The following is a 21,110-nucleotide window of genomic DNA, read 5'->3' as shown; positions in this document are numbered from 1 at the left end:
CTCATCATCAGACAGGCTGACGGCACCCCTATGCCTAACTCCGGCACTTACATCACCAAATCTCTTACCCTCCGCGTCGGCAACCATCTAGACCGAGACATCGTCTGTGAGGTTGGCTCATTCGCAGGAGAAGATCTCGTCATACCACATCGATGGCTCAAGGAGCATCAACCTACCATACATTGGGGTCAGAATAAGGTCACCTTCGACAACATCAATTGTCAAGTGAAGGGATGCTTCAGGACCATGTATGATATATACGAAGAAGACCCAGAAGAGCTGGTCATCAGGCTGTTGAGGTCGTCACCCGAGACACAGATGATGATCGAGCAACACCCCTTCTGGGCAAGGGCATTGGTAGGCGAGGCTCTCGCTAGTGCTATACCAATGGAGTACCAGGACTTCGTCGATGTCTTCTCTAAGGAAGGAGCCGATCGACTACCTGATCACTCTGAATGGGATCACACCATTCCCCTTATGGAAGGAAAGCAGCCCCCATGGGGACCGATCTATGCGCTCTCCCCAGTGGAACAAAAGGCACTCCGGGAGTACTTGGACGAAATGCTAGTCTCTGGCAAAATAGTCCCCTCCACCAGCCCGGCAGCAGCACCGATCCTGTTCGTGAAGAAAGCCAATGGAAAACTGAGGTTATGCGTAGACTTTCGTGGCTTAAATGCTATCACGGTCAAGAATCGCTACCCCCTTCCACTCATGACAGAGTTGGCCGATTCAACGAAAGGAGCAGAGTTCTTCACCAAGATAGACCTGAAAAATGGCTATAACTTGATTAGGATTGCTGCTGGCGAGGAATGGAAAACAGCTTTCAGAACGAAGTACGGCCACTTCGAATATAGGGTAATGCCTTTTGGCCTAACCAATGCACCGGCGTCATTCCAGGTCATGGTCAATACCATATTCAAGGATCTTCTAGATCAAGGCGTCGTAGTCTACTTGGATGATATTCTAATATATTCAAAGACTAAGGAAGAGCATACGACTCTTGTGAGAAAGGTATTGGAGCGACTGCAGCAAAACCATCTATACGGGAACCTCGAGAAAAGGGAATGGTACAAACAGGAGGAAGAATTCCTGGGATTTGTACTATCAGGGAAAGGGAACCAGGTCTCGCCTAAGAAGGTAAAGGCAATCACAGAATGGTTACCACCCACCAAGATCAAGGAACTTCAATGTTTCCTCGGATTCGCCAACTTCCTACGACGGTTCATCCACAGGTACTCCGAGGTTTGCCGACCAATGACCGATCTCCTGAAGAAAGGTTCCGTATGGCGATGGAGCAGTGAACAGCAAAGTGCTTTCGACGAACTCAAGGAGAGATTTACGTCTGCCCCAATACTACGACACTATGACGAACACCGCGAAGCGATCATAGAAACTGACGCGAGTGACTGGGCTGAGGCCGCGGTACTCTCTCAGGTGTTCGAGGATGGTATTCTACACCCGGTAGCTTACCACTCTCGCAAGTTCAACGAGGCAGAGGTAAACTACGAGATCTATGACAAGGAGATGCTCGCTATAGTTTCTGCTCTCTTGACTTGGAGACATTGGCTGGAAGGAACGGACATTCCTATCCAGATACATTCGGATCATCAAAACCTACAGTACTTCACAACGACCAAGAAGTTGTCGAGAAGACAAGCCAGATGGGCCGAAAAGATAGCACCTTTTCGCTTCAGGATTCATTACCGACCAGGCGAAAAAAATGGCAAGCCAGATGCACTTACAAGGCGCCCAGAGTTCGCTATGGAAGGGGGAGTAATGCGTGAACAACCCGTAAAACAGTTGCTCAGCGCAGAACAATTTGTCAGGAAATCACGGACCAGTGTAGAAACTGGCCCTGAAATCATTGGCAACCCCGAAGAAGAATGGACTCCGTTGGATCAGTGGTACGACATACCAGGTACTGAGCTGCCTCAGCCACTACAAGACTGGTATGAACAGGATAGACAATGGGTTCGGAGAGTGTTCCGGGATGAACCTCTCCCTGACGCAAACCTTGAAGTCTTCGGGACAGAGGAAGCTGATGCCGTAATAACGGAGCTTGCCACTGAATGGACCCCGGGATCGAATGAGGCCACCCACGATGGCCCTTGGGTAGTGCCAGGATACGCGGTCAGACAAGTCATTGAGGACCATCATGACAGACCCGTAGCGGGGCATCTAGGAAGGGATAAAACCCTCGAGTTGATCGATAGGAACTATTGGTGGCCAGGAATGTCCACGGATGTAGCCAACTTCGTCAAGACTTGCGACGTGTGCCAGAGAGCCAAGCAACGCCGGAGACACTTGTCACTCCCTCAACCCCTAGAGTTAGCCACCACACCTTGGACTGATATCTCAATGGATTTCGTAGTAGAAATGCCAAAGGAGAAATCAGGGTTCCGTAACGTATTGGTAGTTGTGGACCGTTTTACGAAAATGGCTCACTTCATTCCAATGACGGGAATCAATGCGGAACAGACCGCTAACGCCTTTGTCAAGGACATTTGGCGCTTTCACGGACTTCCTAGAAGCATTGTCTCTGACAGAGGAACACAGTTCGTATCGGCATTCTGGGCTGCGATCACAGAACGACTAGGGATTCGTAGAAGACTCTCGACCTCGTTCCACCCACAGACGGATGGACAAACAGAAAAGACCAATCAGCACCTCGAATCCTACATCCGGGCCTATACCGCAGGAACAGGAAAGAAATGGAAGGACCTACTACCGATTTGCGAGTATGCATACAATAATGCGAAACACTCGTCGACAGGACAATCGCCGTTCTACTGTAACTATGGTTTCCACCCGCGAACAGATTGGCCAACGGATGCGAAAATCGGACAGCTGGATGCCAAGGGAAGCACCTACCTGGAAGACCTTCTCCTAGCCCATGAGTCAGCGAGAGACACGCTGCAGAAGACCTTTGACAGGATGGCGTCAAGGCCAGGGCCAGCAGTTCAGCGGTTCACAATCGGTCAAAAGGTTTTGCTGGATACTCGGAACCTCGGTGGTTACAATAAATGGTCGGACAAGTTTACAGGCCCCTTCGAGGTCGCCGCGGCTGTAGGAAACAGGGCTTATAGATTGAATCTTCCGGCAGAATGGAAGGTTCATGACGTATTCCACGAGATGTTGCTAAGACCTTATCGAGAGGAGCCCAACATGGGCAGGCAACAGAACACACGAAAACGACTCGCAACACCCGACCCTCAAGAGGCACTCTTAGATGAGAACTTCAAACCGGTTACCAACACTCGGCCCCATACGCGGAGTCAAGGGCCAGTCACCGACTCGAGACGACCTCTGAAACGACAGCGGACTAGGGAAGACTAGCTCGATACCTTTCCTACTCTATGACTTTTCCCAAAGGGTTTTTATCATAGAGAGGTTTTAACGGTCGAGGGCGACGTCTAGGAAGGGGGAGTAGTGTTACAGGAAATACGAACACTGCTCCTAAGTCAAGGAACAAGGATAATACGAGTGATGGGTTGTGATGTGAGTACGGTCGGGTAACGAGGGAACAAGCATAGAAAGGTACCGAGGGGTGTGGGGGCACCGGGTGCAACCACACTAGTATTAGGCTGTTGTGAGGGCACGTTTACTATCGGGTGTCTCACCAGGAACGGAATAGAAGCGGGGCTTATGGCTGCAGGCCATTCTACTTAGGGAAGTTGCTCTAGGACAATAGCATGATACAGCTCGGTTACTGGCAATTGCGGGGTTCATGGTTACGTGTCGGAATTAGAATGGAGGAACGGAACTATGCGGGGGCGCTTTTCTATTAGGGTTATCTTCGGGTTGATTGTCTTATTCTATTATCGTTATCTCATTAGTATTAGAAAGCGGGCCTTGGCATAGGTTCCAATATGTATAAATAGGGAAGGGTTCCGCCTCGTCTTAGTGGCATCATCAGTCACTCAGCGAGCGGAATCCGGTCTACAATATTATAAGTTTAAAAGCTACAGAATTATCGCTTAGCATTGGCATCTCCCCAAACACTGTCTGGTGTATTAGTACACACAGGGCCCGGTTACATGCTGAGAGTTATTGCTAGAAGCCAGTTGCACGGTGATATGCAAGTACCGGCAGTGTGGTTAGCTACCAGCTGTTAGAGTAACTACATTCCGGGCGCTAGGAAGAGGATATATTCATGGGAGCAATGACTGACGAGTCTAAGCCTCACCAGTGACTAGAAGACCGGCCAGAGTGAATGTAACGGCAGCCATACGTTTCGGTTATGTGAAGTGTCAGAGTATGTAAAGGAAGGATTGCGTAGTGTGTGTGGGATTTGTTAAGCGAGTTTCTATTATGTTCTTTTTGTTTCTGTTACGCGAGAAGATGAGTCATTGTGGGTTGAGGTCTGGATATATAAAGGGGTGTTGTCTCGGTTTTCTTCTGTTTTCTTTTCTTTCCTTTCCTCTTTACGCAACCTCTGTATTTATTCCACGAATACTATTCTTTGTCCGCACTACGTCATAGGGCTCCAACCGGTTTATCATACCAGGTAGAGCCACCCCATAGTCTATAGTTAAAGTATACCTTTACGTCTACGTCCACGTCGACGTCACTACCTAGGTTGTATTCCTTGGCACTACAGTCTATCGCCTATAGTCCCCGTAATACGTAGGTTGCGTCCTCTATCGCCAACTAATACAACACCATAGTCTACAATGTCGGAACATGTCCATGTCGATTATCAACAACTCAACGATAACCTCCAAAGATTTTTTCAAGCGCATCCACAGGTCGACAACGTTGTCGGAGCTGAAGCCTATGCGCTTCTTCAACAGTGTCAAAATGGTCTTACTCAATATGCAACCGATTTACAGGAGGTAGAAGCGGAGGCTGAGAGGGCAAGAAGGATGTTTGAACGAGATCTTACTGCTGCCCGAGCTCAACGAACTGCTGTTGAGGTTGTGGCCCCTGACGAAGAACCTATTGGAAACAATGCTCCACCCGTACCTCCAGTACCACCAGTTGCAGGCACTATCTATCGGTCGGAGAAACTCCCAGACCCCGACGTATTCAGAGGGGATCGTGATCGAGAAAGGTTACACTTATTCAAGCAACAAATGAAACTCAAGCTATTAGGAAATACCGATCGCTATCCTACACTACAGTCTAAGTTATCGTATGCGTTCAGCAGATTGGAAGGTGCTGCTGCCAATCAGTTCTTACAGTATATGGGAGAAGAAGGTATTGCCTTACCTTCTATGACACGGTTTTATGAGATTCTGGATACAGCTTTTGGAGACCCCGATCGAATGCGTACGGCTAGGAGAAATCTCCGGAATATCAGACAACGCACTCGAACTTTCGCTGACTACTTCGCTGAATTTCAACGGTATGCTGCTGAGTCGGGAATGGATGAAGTCTCTCGGATTGAAGCTTTGATGGAAGGAATTAATGGGGAACTGGACGAATCGATGATACACCATGAGACCCCTGCAACGGTGGATGGTTGTGCAACACTTTTGCAACGGTTGGATAACCGACGACGGGCGGCGAAAGCTAAGCGAGGTAGTAAAAAACCTTGGACTACTACTGCGACCCCGGCTCCGCGTCCCCCACCAACAAATCCTGTTCCTGCTCCCCGTCCCGCTGCCCCTGCTGCCAACCCACCTGCCACTGAGAATCACCCCTCGTTCCGTCCTGGAGGTGATGTACCCATGGATCTGTCTGGAGGACGTCGTCGCCCTACCCCTGCCGAAAGAAACGCCCGCTTAGCTGAGGGCCGATGTTTCTATTGCGGAGGTGTCGGGCATATGGTTAGGGATTGCCCTCAAGCAAGGGCAACAGGAGGTCAACAAAGGAGACCGGTTATGAGGGGAGCAGCGTTGAGGGTGGAGGATAATGATGGAAGTGATAACGAGTCGGCAAAAGATTTGTCCCTGCACTAAGTGGCTTAGCCCAGGGACCGTTTAAGGATTTTTCTAGGATGCATATTTCTGGCTTTTCGGTATCAGAGGAGGAAATAGATGGAAATCAACTTGTAGTAACTTGTTCGATTTCACAAAATAAAAATTCTTTCGTACCTACCTACGCCCTTATTGATACCGGAGCATCAGGATATACTTTCATTGATGAATCTTTTGTACGCCACAACAATCTTACAATAACCCCCCTTAAAATACCTCGCCATGTAGACGTGATAGACGGAAGGCCTATCAAGTCAGGAAAGATTACCCATATTGTCGCTGTCTCGTTAGACATTCATGGTCATCGGGAGACGGTGCCATGTTTTGTGACGAAATTAGGACACTATCCGATTGTGATGGGGATACCTTGGATGCGACGTCATGATGTTACGATTCGACCGAAAGAGAATCTATTTGTTTTTGACTCTCGAAGCTGTTGTCAATACTGTTCACTCAATGGAACTGCAGTTATTGTTCATGGTATCTCGATTCCTCTACCGGAACACGATACAGTCATTGTTTCAGCAACCGAAAAATCTATTGTCGACATTGAACAACTAGTACCAAAGGAATTTCACCATCGCCTCCATATGTTTAAAGAATACGATGCTTCAATTCTCCCACCACATCGACCGCCTCATGATATCGAAATAGTATTAGAAGAAGGTAAACGACCACCATATGGACCTATATATGGATTATCGCAAATTGAGTTGAAGGCACTACGGGAATATCTTGATGAAAATTTACCTAAAGGATTTATTCGGGCTAGTGAATCACCAGCGGGAGCGCCTATATTGTTCGTAAAGAAAAACGATGGAACTCTTCGACTCTGCGTTGACTATCGAGGCCTAAATGCGATTACAATCAAAAATCGATATCCATTACCATTGTTAAAGGAAACCCTGGCTAAGTTATCAAGAGCAGAATACTATACCAAGTTGGATTTACGATGGGGATATAATCAAATCAGGATAGCGGAAGGAGATGAATGGAAAACAGCGTTCCGGACTCGACATGGACATTTCGAATATACAGTAATGCCGTTTGGATTAGTTAATGCCCCTGCCAAATTTCAACACTGGATCAATGATATTTTACGTCCTTATCTCGACCAATTCGTAACGGCATACCTAGACGATATCCTTATTTATTCCGAGACTCTATCAGAACATAAAAAACACATTCAAAAGGTTCTAGAGGTACTTGATGAGAATCATGTTCATCTTAAACCTGAAAAATGTGAATTTATAGTTCAGGAAACAAAATATCTCGGTTTAATCCTTACTCCGAATGGAAACAGAATGGACCCAAGGAAAGTTGTCGATGTTTTAGAATGGTCCATACCAACAAACCTTCACGATGTTCAAGTATTTTTAGGATTTGCAAATTTCTATCGACGGTTTATTCTGGGATATTCGAAAATTGTTGCTCCGCTTACAGCCTTGACAAAGAAAAATGTTAAATTTGAATGGACAGATGAAAGGGAGGAAGCATTTCAAACTTTGAAAAAGATGTTTACAACGGCACCGATACTAGCTCATTTTAATCCGGATCGAAAAATTGTGATAGAAACCGATGCATCCGACTATGTTTCACCAGGAATCCTATCTCAACGTGATGATGAGGGAATCCTACATCCAGTCGCTTTCTTCTCCAAGAAGCATTCTCCTGCAGAGTGCAACTACGAAATCTATGACAAAGAACTTTTAGCAATTATACGATGCTTCGAAGAATGGCGACATCACCTGGAAGGAGCTCAATTCCCAATTGAAGTTCTTAGCGACCATCGGAATCTTGAATATTTTATGACAACAAAATTTTTAAATCGTCGACAAGCCCGTTGGTCCGAATTTCTTTCACGCTTTGATTTCGTTATACAATTTCGGCCAGGAAAACAAGGAACAAAACCAGATGCATTGACTAGGAGGTCAGGTGACCTACCTAAGGAGGGGGATGAACGGTTGACGCATCAGAGTCAAGTGATTCTGAAGCGAAAAAATTTGGATACCAAGCTAAGTTTGTTCGCGGGTTCTTGTCAAATGAATCCGCTGAAGGAGCGTCCGCTGTAGAGGAATTATTTTCAAAGGCTTACCAAGTCGATAGTTTTCCAAACAAGATCCTCACTATGCTTCGGAATGGCGTTCGCCACTCAAATAAAATCTCGCTTACCGAATGTACGGAAGATGACAACGGTCGGCTACTTTATCGAGGCATGCTATATGTACCAGACGACGATGACCTCCGACTAAGGTTTTTGAAAGAATACCATGACAAACCATCCGCAGGACATCCGGGTAGAGCAAAGACATTGGAACTTCTAAACCGAGAATATTATTGGCCACAAATGCGAAAATATGTTGATCAATACGTTAGGAATTGCCATGTGTGTGTCTGTAGCAAGGCACCACGCAATGCACCTTATGGAGTACTCCGTCCTATGCCAATACCTGAAGGACCATGGATGGATATATCGATGGATTTGTCACTGATCTCCCTGAGAGCGATGGATATGATGCAATCTTAGTTGTGGTGGATAGATTAACTAAGATGCGACATCTAATACCAACGACTAAAGAGGCAGATTCAAGGGAAGTAGCGAGGCTATATATCGATAACGTTTGGAAGCTGCATGGATTACCAGATACCATCGTATCCGATCGAGGGACACAGTTCGTTGCAGAATTCTGGAGGTCGCTTTGTGATCGGTTGGAAATATTACTGTAACGGCAGCTAGGCGGGTTGGCTATTTGAGTTGTCTGAGTATAAGGGAGAAGGATTATGCAGTGTGGTTGGGTTTAGTGAAGCGGGTTTCTATTATGTTCTTTTTGTTTCTGTTACGCGAGGGTATGAGTCAGCATTGGAATAGGGTATGGATATATAAGGGGGGTGTTGTCTTGTGATTTCTTGTTTCTCTTTCTTTCTCTTTTCTCTTTACGCAATCTCTGTACTTCACAGTTACGAATATTATTTGGTTCGCGCTACGTCATAGGGTTTACCCGGTATACTAGACCAGGTATAACCATCCATAGTCCATAGTCCACAGTCCTCGTTCTTGCCTTAGGTGTACCCTTCGGCCCCATAGTCCATAGTCCATAGTCCACGAACCTCCTACGTCCACGTCTTCGCCTCGGTTGTATTCCTTGGCTTTATAGTTCCTACGCCCATAGTCCCCGTTACACTTAGATTGCGTCCTCTACAGCCAACCGATACAACACCACCTTGCTTAACTCTGGTGGCGACTATGTCCGACAGCACTCAGGATACGCTGCTACAGCGTCTTTCAGAATTTCTGATCACCTATGGTCCCCTCCCAGCCGATATAGACTTCGGCGAAGAACTTACCGAGGTTCATGGCCTTATTGCTGAGTGTTTGGAGGCTCTCACCAAGCCTCTCGACACCCCCACGCCATCAGAACCCGTTATCGATACGGCCCAGGAAGAGGTTATTACCAGCCTCACCACAGAACTAGAAGCAGCCAACGAAAAGGCTGCCGATTTTTGGCAAACCTTGTGCGATAACCAGGAAGATTCTACTGAGATCATCCGAGGTCGCGACGAGGTTATCGTTGCTCTGAAGATTGAGCTGGAGGAGTCTAAGGCCGAAGAGGAGGAGCTTCGGTATCGCCTGGCACTACATCAGGAAAGTCTCGCTATCGCCGATGAGAACCTCGCTGATGCTGAAGATGAGATTCTTCACATCACCTCTGTTGCAAAGGCCTGGGAGGTTCAAGCAAATGCCATTATTGCTGACCTTCGTTCTCGTATCTCCGTCTCCACCGCTACAGTTAAATCTCGCCATGTCTCCAAGCCTCGTTACCTGGCTCCCCGCACCAAAGATCCCCGTTCCATTAGCAATTGGCGAGAAAGGCCACTTGAAAATGGATCCCCAAAGCCGGCGTTAAAAGGTTAGCCCCTTTGGTAAAAAATGGCAAACCAAAGGGGCCAGCCCCGCCACCTGTTTCTGTTCTCTCTGCTGCTGCTGCTGTGTCTGAGGATAAGATGTCCGAAGACTCTCTTGTTGTTACCTGTTCGGTCTCTCAGAATCCCGACTCTTTCATTTCCATCTACGCTCTCATTGATACTGGAGCATCAGGATATGCTTTTATCGATGAATCTTTCGTACGTCACAACAATCTTGCAATGACCCCCCTTAGGAAACCTCGCCAGGTAGATGTTATGGATGGAAGACCTATCCAGTCAGGAGAAATTACCCACATTGTCGATGTTTCACTAGATATTCATGGCCACCGAGAAATTGCCTCATGTTTCGTTACAAAGTTGGGACATTATCCGATCGTGATGGGAATACCGTGGATGCGACGGCACGATGTCACCATTCGGCCAAAGGATAATCTACTTGTTTTTGATTCTCGGGACTGTGTTAAACACTGTTCACTCAGTGGAACTGCAGTTACTGTCCATGGAATATCGATCCCTCTACCGGAACATCATACTGTTGTCGTTTCAGCAGTTGAGAAATCCACCGTCAACGTCAAGCAGCTAGTACCAAAGGAGTTCCACCATCGTCTCCACATGTTCCAAGAATATGATGCTTCTGTCCTGCCGCCACATCGACCGTCCCATGATATTGAGATCGTATTGGAGGAAGGTAAACGACCTCCATATGGACCAATATACGGCCTGTCCCAGATAGAATTAAAAGCGCTACGGGAATACCTCGATGAAAATCTACCAAAAGGATTTATCAGGGCCAGTGAATCGCCGGCGGGAGCACCCATATTGTTCGTGAAGAAAAATGATGGGACTCTTCGACTCTGTGTGGATTACCGAGGTCTAAATGCAATCACGGTCAAAAATCGGTATCCGTTACCACTCTTGAAGGAAACTCTAGCCAAACTGTCAAGGGCACAGTACTACACCAAGTTGGATCTACGTTGGGGATATAATCAGATCAGGGTAGCTAAGGGAGATGAATGGAAGACGGCGTTCAGGACTCGTTATGGACATTTCGAGTACACAGTAATGCCATTTGGATTAGCCAACGCTCCGGCCACATTCCAACATTGGATCAATGATATCCTACGACCTTATCTTGACCAATTCGTAACGGCATATCTGGATGATATCCTGATATATTCGGAAACCCTGTCGGAACACAAGGAACACATTCAGAAGGTTTTGAAGGTACTTGATGAGAATCATGTTCACCTTAAGCCTGAGAAATGTGAATTCATGGTCCAGGAAACAAAGTATCTCGGCCTTATTCTCACCCCTGATGGGAATAGGATGGACCCGAAAAAAGTTGTTGATGTTTTAGAATGGTCTATACCAAGGAATCTTCATGATGTTCAGGTATTTTTGGGTTTTGCAAATTTCTATCGACGGTTTATCTTAGGATATTCAAAAATTGTTGCTCCCCTTACAGCGTTAACAAAGAAAAATGTTAAATTCGAATGGACGGATGAAAGGGAGGAAGCATTCCAGACATTGAAGAAGATGTTCACCACAGCACCCATCCTAGCGCACTTTGATCCGGATCGGAAAATCGTAATAGAAACCGATGCATCCGACTATGTTTCTGCTGGAATCCTGTCCCAACGTGATGATGAAGGAATTTTACATCCAGTTGCTTTCTTCTCTAAGAAACATTCCCCTGCGGAATGTAACTATGAGATCTATGACAAAGAACTTCTGGCAATCGTACGATGTTTTGAGGAATGGCGACATCATTTAGAAGGGGCACAATATCCAATCGAAGTCCTCAGTGATCATAGGAACCTCGAATATTTTATGTCAACAAAGCTATTAAACCGTCGACAAGCCCGTTGGTCGGAATTTCTTTCACGTTTCGATTTCGTTATTCAATTTAGACCAGGGAAACAAGGGGCAAAGCCGGATGCATTGACTAGGAGGTCGGGTGACCTACCTAAGGAGGGGGATGAACGGTTGATGCATCAAAGCCAGGTGGTTTTGAAGCGAAAAAATTTGGATTCAAAGCTAAGTTTGTTCGCGGGTTCTTTTTCAAATGAATCCGCTGAAGGAATGTCCACTGTAGAAGAGTTGTTTTTAAATGCTTATCAAGTTGACAGTTTCCCGAACAAAGTACTCGCGATGCTTCGGAACGGCGTCCGTCACTCGAATAAGATTTCGCTTGCCGAATGTATGGAAGATAATAATGGTCGGCTACTTTACCGTGGCGCACTCTATGTACCGGATGTCAACGACCTTCGGCTAAGACTTCTTAAAGAACACCATGACAAACCATCAGCAGGACATCCTGGTAGAGCAAAGACCCTAGAGCTTTTGAATCGAGAATACTACTGGCCACAAATGCGAAAGTATGTCGACCAGTATGTTAGGAATTGCAATGTGTGTGCCCGTAGTAAGGCAACACGTAATGCGCCTTATGGAGTACTCCGTCCCATGCCAATACCTGATGGACCGTGGACGGATGTGTCAATGGATTTTGTCACCGATCTCCCCGAAAGCAATGGGTATAATGCGATTCTAGTTGTGGTAGATAGACTAACCAAAATGCGACATCTAATACCAACGACTAAGGAGGCAGACTCGAGGGAAGTAGCGAGGCTGTATATCGAAAATGTTTGGAAATTACATGGACTTCCTGAAACTATGGTATCTGATCGAGGAACACAATTTGTTGCGGAATTCTGGAGGTCTCTTTGCGATCGTTTGGAAATATCGCCAAAGTTTTCTACAGCGTTTCACCCCCAGACGGATGGACAAACGGAAAGAATCAATGCTATGATGGAACAATACCTTCGAAGTTATGTTTCCTATCAACAGGACGACTGGGTTCGATGGTTGCCAATGGCCGAGTTTGCAACAAACAACCATGCTTCGGAAACGACGAGAATCTCTCCATTTTACGCCAACTCAGGGAGGAATCCAAGAATGACTTTTGGCCCTTTGGAACATGGTAGGACGACAGCGGAGGATCAGGCCAATAGTATTGCAAGGGAGATAAAGGATATATTGGATTTTCTAAAGGATGAATTATTTCGAGCGCAAAGGATTCAAGAAGAATCGGCCAATTCGAATCGAACTCCAGCCCCCCATTATCGGGTAGGAGACAAGGTTTTCTTATCAACACGCCATGTCCTCACTAAACGCCCTTCGAAGAAACTCGATTGGAAACGCATTGGACCATATATCGTGAAGCGGATCGTTAGTCCTTATGCCTATGAGTTGGAACTCCCTCGTTCTATGAAAGTTCATCCTGTATTCCATGTCTCTTTATTGTCGTCTGCAGCAAACGATCCTTTACCAGGACAACAACAGTTACCACCACCGCCGGTCGAAGTTGAAGGACAGGAGGAGTGGGAAGTCGAGGATATTTTAGATTCCAGGGATCGTCGGGGAAGATTTGAATACTTGGTTAAGTATGCCGGTTATGACGAAGCTTCGTGGCAGCCATTGTCGGATATCGAACATTCGCCCGATATCGTCAAACGATTCCATGAACGTTATCCACGGAAGCCTAAGCCTACCAGGAGATAGGCCTTAGAGGAGGGAGTGGTCTGTAACGGCAGCTAGGCGGGTTGGCTATTTGAGTTGTCTGAGTATAAGGGAGAAGGATTATGCAGTGTGGTTGGGTTTAGTGAAGCGGGTTTCTATTATGTTCTTTTTGTTTCTGTTACGCGAGGGTATGAGTCAGCATTGGAATAGGGTATGGATATATAAGGGGGGTGTTGTCTTGTGATTTCTTGTTTCTCTTTCTTTCTCTTTTCTCTTTACGCAATCTCTGTACTTCACAGTTACGAATATTATTTGGTTCGCGCTACGTCATAGGGTTTACCCGGTATACTAGACCAGGTATAACCATCCATAGTCCATAGTCCACAGTCCTCGTTCTTGCCTTAGGTGTACCCTTCGGCCCCATAGTCCATAGTCCATAGTCCACGAACCTCCTACGTCCACGTCTTCGCCTCGGTTGTATTCCTTGGCTTTATAGTTCCTACGCCCATAGTCCCCGTTACAATTACCAAAATTCTCTACCGCATTTCACCCCCAAACAGATGGACAAACGGAAAGAATCAATGCAGTAATGGAACAGTACCTCCGAAGTTATGTTTCCTACCAACAAGATGATTGGGCTCGAATGTTACCAATGGCTGAATTTGCGACGAACAACCATGCTTCCGAAACAACAAAGGTCTCCCCGTTCTATGCCAATTCGGGAAGAAATCCAAGAATGACTTTTGGCCCTTTGGAACATGGTCGAACGACGGCGGAAGATCAAGCGAATCGTATTGCAAGGGAAATGAAGGATGTAGTGGATTTCCTAAGAGAAGAGATGTTTCGAGCGCAAAGGATACAAGAAGAATCAGCCAATAAGAATCGGACTCCAGCTCCTCGATACCATTTAGGAGATAAGGTTTTCCTATCGACCCGTCATATCCTAACCAAGCGACCTTCCAAGAAATTTGACTGGAAACGTATTGGACCCTATAACGTTAAACGTATTGTCAATCCCTATGCTTACGAGTTGGAACTTCCCCGATCAATGAAAATTCATCCAGTATTCCACGTTTCGTTATTGTCGCCCGCAGCCAATGATCCCTTGCCCAGTCAGGAACAACTACCTCCACCCCCAGTTGAAATTGAAGGACAGGAGGAGTGGGAGGTTGAAGATATTTTGGATTCAAGGAAGCGCCGGGGGAGATTCGAATATCTACTGAAGTATGTTGGGTATGATGAAGCTTCTTGGCAACCATTGTCGGACGTCGAACATTCGCCCGATATTGTTAAACGATTCCACGAATGTTACCCACGGAAGCCTAAGCCTACCAGGAGGTAGGTATTAGAGGGGGGAGTGGTCTGTAACGGCAGCCATACGTTTCGGTTATGTGAAGTGTCAGAGTATGTAAAGGAAGGATTGCGTAGTGTGTGTGGGATTTGTTAAGCGAGTTTCTATTATGTTCTTTTTGTTTCTGTTACGCGAGAAGATGAGTCATTGTGGGTTGAGGTCTGGATATATAAAGGGGTGTTGTCTCGGTTTTCTTCTGTTTTCTTTTCTTTCCTTTCCTCTTTACGCAACCTCTGTATTTATTCCACGAATACTATTCTTTGTCCGCACTACGTCATAGGGCTCCAACCGGTTTATCATACCAGGTAGAGCCACCCCATAGTCTATAGTTAAAGTATACCTTTACGTCTACGTCCACGTCTACGTCACTACCTAGGTTGTATTCCTTGGCACCACAGTCTATCGCCTATAGTCCCCGTGATAGTGAAGCTCTGATTGCCCGGTGATCCTCTGTATCCTCGGAGCAAGGTAAGTCCGCCGAAGGGCACGGACTTTGCTAGGGAAGTCTACAATAAGCGAAAGCTCTACAGCGATGATTAAGCTTACACCTGAGCGGTAGCTCATTCATGCAGGTCCTCGGTTGTGTGGCAACCAAGGCTGCAGGTGTTACAAAGGCTTTGACTAAGGGTGGTTGCCTTGGGTATTGGAAACACCTGCTGACGCTTAGAGAAAAGCGGGGTAGCGGTGGTATTGTTTCCGGCACCGAGGAAAGGCCCGCCGGAACTTAGTAAGGAGTTAGGAACAGAGAATAGAGGCCTTCGGAGTATAAGTACTCAGGTTCATTCTCGCCCTTCAGTCCTATTCTCTCCAGTCTTCATCAGAATGAAAAACCAAGTTCTTATAGGGAGCAGAGCCCTTAAAGATTATTGAGTTCTAGCGATAGTATCTTTGAATAATCTGCAACCTGATTGTTGATCTTGCATGGCCATCTCTATTCTATCCAATTCTATTTCTCTTAGAAAGGACCCCCGTTACAGATAATCTTTAAGGCTCAAGTCACCTTCAGATTATTCTTCCTCTATATAAAATGTCTGCGCTCCCGGCTTCAGATGCACCCCTTCAGATTGAATGGCAGCCGGTGCCCCTCCAGCTTGAAGCCACCGGGCAAACACAGCTTGTTAAGAAGCCCAGGACTGCGCTACAGACCTACATTCCCGGTGGTGAGCCTGCCTGGCAGGATACCAACGAGGTTTCCATACAACAGTTCTTCACAGAGCTCCAGACCTACCTCCAGCACAGCCTGCAGAATCAGTTGATCCGGGGCAGTCAGGCCCTACTCCTTGTACAAGAGCGCCAGGCAGTACAGAATGCTCTAATGGCAGAGGCTCTTGAGTACATGAAGATGGAGGTCAACTCTGTTCAGGAAGAACTCCGGAAGTATGCGGAGAGAGACGAATTAAATGCCGATGCCATGGAGATTGAGTGGACAAACCCGGCTACTCCATTAGACTTTGTTGCCGAGATACAGAGAGCCCTTGATGAGGGAAGACTGGTGGTGGGTAGACCAGCAACTCCGGCACCAAATCCAGGCTCCAGGTCCTCTTCCAGAGCAGCCACCAGAACAATGCAGCGAAAGACCAGCCCCTTTGCAGCATTTCCGGTCCGATCCACTAGGAGAGTTGTTCCTCTTGTGCAGCCAGCGGTGGGAGCATCTCCCTGTAATGGGGGTCCTTTCTAAGAGGAATAGAATCGGATAGAATAGAGACGGCCGTGCAAGATAGACAATCAGGTTGCAGATTATTCAAAGATACTATCGCTAGAACTCAATAATCTTTAAGGGCTCTGCTACCGATGAGGACTTGGTTTTTTCTTTCTGATGAAGACTGGAGAGAATCGGACGGAAGGGCGAGAATGAACCTGAGTACTTATACTCCGAAGGCCTCTATTCTCTGCTCCTAACTCCTTACTAAGTTCCGGTGGGCCTTCCTTCAGTACCGGAAACAATACCACCGCTACCCCGCTTTTCTCTAAGCGTCAGCAGGTGTTTTCCGATACCCAAGGCAACCACTCTTAGTCAAAGCCTTTGTAACACCTGCAGCCTTGGTTGCCACACAAACGAGGACCTGCATGAATGAGCTGCCACTCAGGTGTAAGCTTAATCATTGCTGTAGAGCTTTCGCTTATTGTAGACTTCCCTAGCATAGTCCCTGCCCTTCGGCGGACTTACAATGCTCAGAGGATATAGAGGATCACCGGGCAATCAGAACTTCACTCTGGCCGGTCTTCTAGTCACTGGCGAGGCATAGACTCATCAGTCATTGCTCCCATGAATAGATCTTCTTCCTAGCGCCCGGAATGTAATTACTCTAACAGCTGGTAGCTAACCACACTGCCGGTACTTGCATATCACCGTGCAACTGGCTTCTAACAATAACTCTCAGCATGTAACCGGGCCCTGTGTGTACTCATACACCAAACAGTTGAAATGGCTCCGTTACACTCCCTTACCTCCTAGCTGCTTCGCAGGAATAAACCCCTTTCTTGGATTAGCCGACCGATCCTTTGATTATGAGGGAGAACTCTACCCAGGTGCAGGCCGAGGACCTCCCAGTCCACTAGCCAGGAACCCGGGAAGGTTTACTATGTCTGGGGCCGCTCAACCAGCAGCAACCTCACCACTGGCCAGCAACCCGGCACTAGTAGCACCTGTGGCCCCTCCTGCTGCGGCCACCGCTGCCCCACCAGCTAACGAACAGGGTGGAAGCGGTAGAAATCAGAACCCTCCACCTCCCGTGGCCCGCGCTCCCGCTCCTGGAGATTCAGACCGTTCTGACAGCTCAGACTCGGAACCAGAAGGTGGTGATAGAAGAGGCTGGCGGAGATACCTTAAGAAGAAGCTGGAGAAGCAACAGAAGGATCTGTTTGCTATGATGTCCCAGCAGTACCGTCCTCCCGCCGCCTCTCCCCCTTCCTCAGCCACCAGGGCCCGAGAACCGAAGGCACCACCACCCTCAAAGTTCCAAGGCAAAGCAGAGCAAGTGGAGACCTTCATCCGGCAATGCGAGAATGTGTTCTCCATTGAGAGCCTGTCATTTACCTCTGAGGAGGTTAAGATTAGATATGCAGGCAACTTGATGGAAGGAGAGGCAGCGATCAGATGGTATGAGGCATACCACAATTCAATTGATCAAGCCTCCGCCAACCGCCTTGCTGGAATGCCGGTGTCTTTGGATCTGAGATGGAAGCGCTGGGATCCCTTTGTGGATGCCTTTAGAGCAGCCTTCGGTGAAGCCATCTCTCGAGATGATGCTGTAGCCCAATGGAATACCCTTACTGTTACGGGTATGCCAAGCATTTACGGGAGTAAGAAAAAAGGCCAGTAGATACCCCAATACCCACTGTACACTAATGTCAACTCCGGTTCGCACCCACGAGGTGCGGTGCGATCAATATGCGACCAACTGCGGAGTTGCGGTTTTCCTAGTTAAAAAACACGTTTTCGACCCCAATAATAACCCCCGGAGCGTCAAACCGCCGGAGGGGAGTGCTTTTGGACCGGTGGATATATGAGGGACAGCTGGAATCAATCGGATCGAAGATCGGACCACCCGGAGCGAATCGGCGCAAGCTACCAGCCGACCGAGTACCTATCGGCGGTACCTGTGGGCATGAGAGGACTCTGCTATGTGGGAAAACGATGTGGGAAGAGGCCTGAACGGCCGATGGAGAAGAAACATCGACAGGGAAACGTGCATTAGAGTGGATAAATAGGTTGAGGGGTTTTAGTGGATTTAGGAGTTTGGGTTACGGACTTAGGAGTTAAATGTTCTTGGTTGTTTTTCAGGGTCTCGGGCATGCCCCGAGTGCATTCTGTATTATTAGTAGACTGGGTCCTCGAGACATAAGCGAGGGATATAAATACCGTTTCATTCACTGACTAGCCAAACCATCATCGGCGAAATCAGAGTCTTAACAATATAAATCGTTGATACGCGAGTTACAACTTAATTTGACTATACCTTTGAAATACTTTTGTTACGGGCATGCCAAGCATTTACGGGAGTAAGAGAAAAGGCCAGTAGATACCCCAATACCCTCTGTACACTAATGACAACTCCGGTTCGCACCCACGAGGTGCGGTGCGATCAATATGCGACCAAATGCGGAGTTGCGGTTTTCCTAGTTAAAAAACACGTTTTCGACCCCAATAATAACCCCCGGAGCGTCAAACCGCCGGAGGGGAGTGTTTTGGTACCGGTGGACATATGAGGGACAGCTGGAATCAATCGGATCGAAGATCGGACCGCTCGGAGCGAATCGGTGCAAGCTGCCAGCCGACCGAGTACCTATCGGCAGTATCTGTGGGCATGAGAGGACTCTGCTATGTGGGAAAGCGATGTGGGAAGAGGCCTGAGTAGGTAGCCTCGCCGTCCCAGACCTCCGAATAGCCGACGCTGACGATCATCCACCAGACGGTCGATGGAGAAGAAACATCGACAGGGGAACGTGCATTAGAGTGGATAAATAGGTTGAGGGGTTTCAGCGGATTTAGGAGTTTGGGTTATGGACTTAGGAGTTAAATGTTCTTGGTTGTTTTTCAGGGTCTCGGGCATGCCCCGAGTGCATTCTGTATTATTAGTAGACTGGGTCCTCGAGACATAAGCGAGGGATATAAATACTGTGTCATTCACTGACTAGCCAAACTGTAATGGCAGCTATGTATTTCGGCTAGGTGATGAACTGGGATGAGGGAAGGAGGTATCGTGCAGTGGAATTAGGATTTGTAATGGGGATTTCTGTTATGTTCTTTGGGTTTCTGTTACGCGAAGGTATTAGTCATTGTTGGATTATGGATGGATATATAAGGGGGCGTTGTCTCGTGCTTTTGTCTGTTTTCCTTCTTCTCTTTCTTCCTTACGCAACCTCTGTATTTATTCCACGAATACTATTCTCTGTCCGCACTACGTCATAGGGCTCCAACCGGTTTATCATACCAGGCAGAGCCACCCCATAGTCCATAGTCAAAGCATACCTTTACATCTACGTTCACGTCTACGTCACTACCTAGGTTGTATTCCTTGGCACCACAGTCTATTGCCTACAGTCCCCGTGATACGTAGGTTGCGTCCTCTATCGCCAACCAATACAACACCATAGCCTACAATGTCGGAACATGTCCATGTCGATTATCAACAACTCAACGATAACCTCCAAAGATTTTTTGAAGCGCATCCACAGGTCGATCATGTTGTCGGAGCTGAAGCTTATGCGCTTCTTCAACAGTGTCAAAATGGTCTTACTCAATATGCAACGGATTTACAAGAGGTAGAAGCGGAGGCTGAGAGGGCAAGAAGAATGTTTGAACGAGATCTTACTGCTGCCCGAGCTCAACAAACTGCTGTTCAGATTGTGGCCCCTGACGAAGAACCTATTGGAAATAATGCTCCACCTGTACCCCCAGCACCACCAGTTACCGGTACCACCTATCGGTCGGAGAAACTCCCAGACCCCGACGTGTTCAGGGGGGATCGTGACCGGGAAAGGCTACACTTATTCAAGCAACAAATGAAACTTAAGCTATTAGGAAATGCCGATCGCTATCCTACACTACAGTCTAAGTTATCGTACGCGTTCAGCAGATTGGAAGGTGCTGCTGCCAATCAGTTTTTACAGTACATGGGAGAAGAAGGTATTGCCTTACCTTCTATGACACGGTTTTATGAGATTCTGGATACAGCTTTTGGAGACCCCGATCGAATGCGTACAGCTAGAAGAAATCTTCGGAACATCAGACAACGCACTCGAACCTTTGCCGATTATTTTGCTGAGTTTCAACGGTATGCTGCTGAGTCGGGTATGGATGAAGTCTCTCGGATTGAGGCTTTGATGGAAGGAATTAATGGGGAACTGGACGAATCGATGATACACCATGAGACTCCTGCAACGGTAGATGGTTGTGCAACACTCTTGCAACGATTGGATAACCGACGACGGGCGGCGGAAGCTAAGCGAGGTAGTAAAAAACCTTGGACTACTACTGCGACCCCGGCTCCGCGCCCTCCACCAACAAATCCTGTTCCTGCTCCCCGTCCTGCTGCCCCTGCTGCCAACCCACCTGCTACTGAGAATCACCCCTCATTCCGTCCTGGAGGTGATGTACCCATGGACCTGTCTGGAGGACGTCGTCGCCCTACCCCTGCCGAAAGAAACGCCCGATTAGCTGAGGGCCGATGTTTCTATTGCGGAGGTGTCGGGCATATGGTTAGAAATTGCCCCCAAGCGAGGGCAACTGGAAATCAACCAAGGAGGCCTGTGATGAGAGGAGCGGCGTTGACAGTGGAAGAAAATGATGGAAGCGATAATGAGTCGGCAAAAGATTTGTCCCTGCACTAAGTGGCTTAGCCCAGGGACCGTTTAAGGATTTTTCTAAGATGTGTATTTCTGGTTTTTCGGTA

General features: G+C 47.4%; 10 protein-coding genes across 10 annotated transcripts; all 10 read left to right on the top strand.

Moving 5' to 3' along the window:
- Positions 1 to 30: 30 nt before the first annotated feature.
- Positions 31 to 3,336, top strand: H6S33_006779 (uncharacterized protein; the record flags this gene model as incomplete). The annotated part of the gene is made up of 1 exon (XM_044838127.1): positions 31 to 3,336. The coding sequence occupies one exon, from the start codon at positions 31 to 33 to the stop codon at positions 3,334 to 3,336; it is 3,306 nt and encodes a 1,101-aa protein (XP_044689597.1).
- Positions 3,337 to 4,673: 1,337 nt separating this feature from the next.
- H6S33_006778 (uncharacterized protein) lies at positions 4,674 to 5,903 on the top strand (the record flags this gene model as incomplete). The annotated part of the gene is made up of 1 exon (XM_044838126.1): positions 4,674 to 5,903. The coding sequence occupies one exon, from the start codon at positions 4,674 to 4,676 to the stop codon at positions 5,901 to 5,903; it is 1,230 nt and encodes a 409-aa protein (XP_044689596.1).
- A 38-nt stretch (positions 5,904 to 5,941) lies between these two features.
- Positions 5,942 to 7,993, top strand: H6S33_006777 (uncharacterized protein; the record flags this gene model as incomplete). The annotated part of the gene is made up of 1 exon (XM_044838125.1): positions 5,942 to 7,993. The coding sequence occupies one exon, from the start codon at positions 5,942 to 5,944 to the stop codon at positions 7,991 to 7,993; it is 2,052 nt and encodes a 683-aa protein (XP_044689595.1).
- Positions 7,994 to 8,049: 56 nt separating this feature from the next.
- Positions 8,050 to 8,448, top strand: H6S33_006776 (uncharacterized protein; the record flags this gene model as incomplete). The annotated part of the gene is made up of 1 exon (XM_044838124.1): positions 8,050 to 8,448. One exon carries the CDS (start codon positions 8,050 to 8,052, stop codon positions 8,446 to 8,448), a length of 399 nt encoding a protein of 132 aa, XP_044689594.1.
- A 717-nt stretch (positions 8,449 to 9,165) lies between these two features.
- On the top strand, positions 9,166 to 9,829 carry H6S33_006775 (uncharacterized protein; the record flags this gene model as incomplete). The annotated part of the gene is made up of 1 exon (XM_044838123.1): positions 9,166 to 9,829. A coding segment is annotated over one exon (664 nt), but the record flags the coding sequence as incomplete, so codon positions are not given.
- Positions 9,830 to 9,870: 41 nt separating this feature from the next.
- On the top strand, positions 9,871 to 13,406 carry H6S33_006774 (uncharacterized protein; the record flags this gene model as incomplete). Its single annotated transcript, XM_044838122.1, has 1 exon — positions 9,871 to 13,406. A coding segment is annotated over one exon (3,536 nt), but the record flags the coding sequence as incomplete, so codon positions are not given.
- Positions 13,407 to 13,953: 547 nt separating this feature from the next.
- H6S33_006773 (uncharacterized protein) lies at positions 13,954 to 14,706 on the top strand (the record flags this gene model as incomplete). Its single annotated transcript, XM_044838121.1, has 1 exon — positions 13,954 to 14,706. One exon carries the CDS (start codon positions 13,954 to 13,956, stop codon positions 14,704 to 14,706), a length of 753 nt encoding a protein of 250 aa, XP_044689591.1.
- A 1,036-nt stretch (positions 14,707 to 15,742) lies between these two features.
- Positions 15,743 to 16,393, top strand: H6S33_006772 (uncharacterized protein; the record flags this gene model as incomplete). Its single annotated transcript, XM_044838120.1, has 1 exon — positions 15,743 to 16,393. One exon carries the CDS (start codon positions 15,743 to 15,745, stop codon positions 16,391 to 16,393), a length of 651 nt encoding a protein of 216 aa, XP_044689590.1.
- A 904-nt stretch (positions 16,394 to 17,297) lies between these two features.
- On the top strand, positions 17,298 to 18,038 carry H6S33_006771 (uncharacterized protein; the record flags this gene model as incomplete). The annotated part of the gene is made up of 1 exon (XM_044838119.1): positions 17,298 to 18,038. One exon carries the CDS (start codon positions 17,298 to 17,300, stop codon positions 18,036 to 18,038), a length of 741 nt encoding a protein of 246 aa, XP_044689589.1.
- Positions 18,039 to 19,818: 1,780 nt separating this feature from the next.
- Positions 19,819 to 21,048, top strand: H6S33_006770 (uncharacterized protein; the record flags this gene model as incomplete). Its single annotated transcript, XM_044838117.1, has 1 exon — positions 19,819 to 21,048. One exon carries the CDS (start codon positions 19,819 to 19,821, stop codon positions 21,046 to 21,048), a length of 1,230 nt encoding a protein of 409 aa, XP_044689588.1.
- Between the last annotated feature and the right edge of the window lie 62 nt (positions 21,049 to 21,110).

This window comes from Morchella sextelata, assembly GCF_020137385.1.
Source record: "Morchella sextelata strain SCLS chromosome Unknown scls_21, whole genome shotgun sequence".
In the NCBI taxonomy this organism is placed as follows: domain Eukaryota; kingdom Fungi; phylum Ascomycota; class Pezizomycetes; order Pezizales; family Morchellaceae; genus Morchella; species Morchella sextelata.
This window is presented reverse-complemented; position numbering and strand designations above follow the sequence as displayed.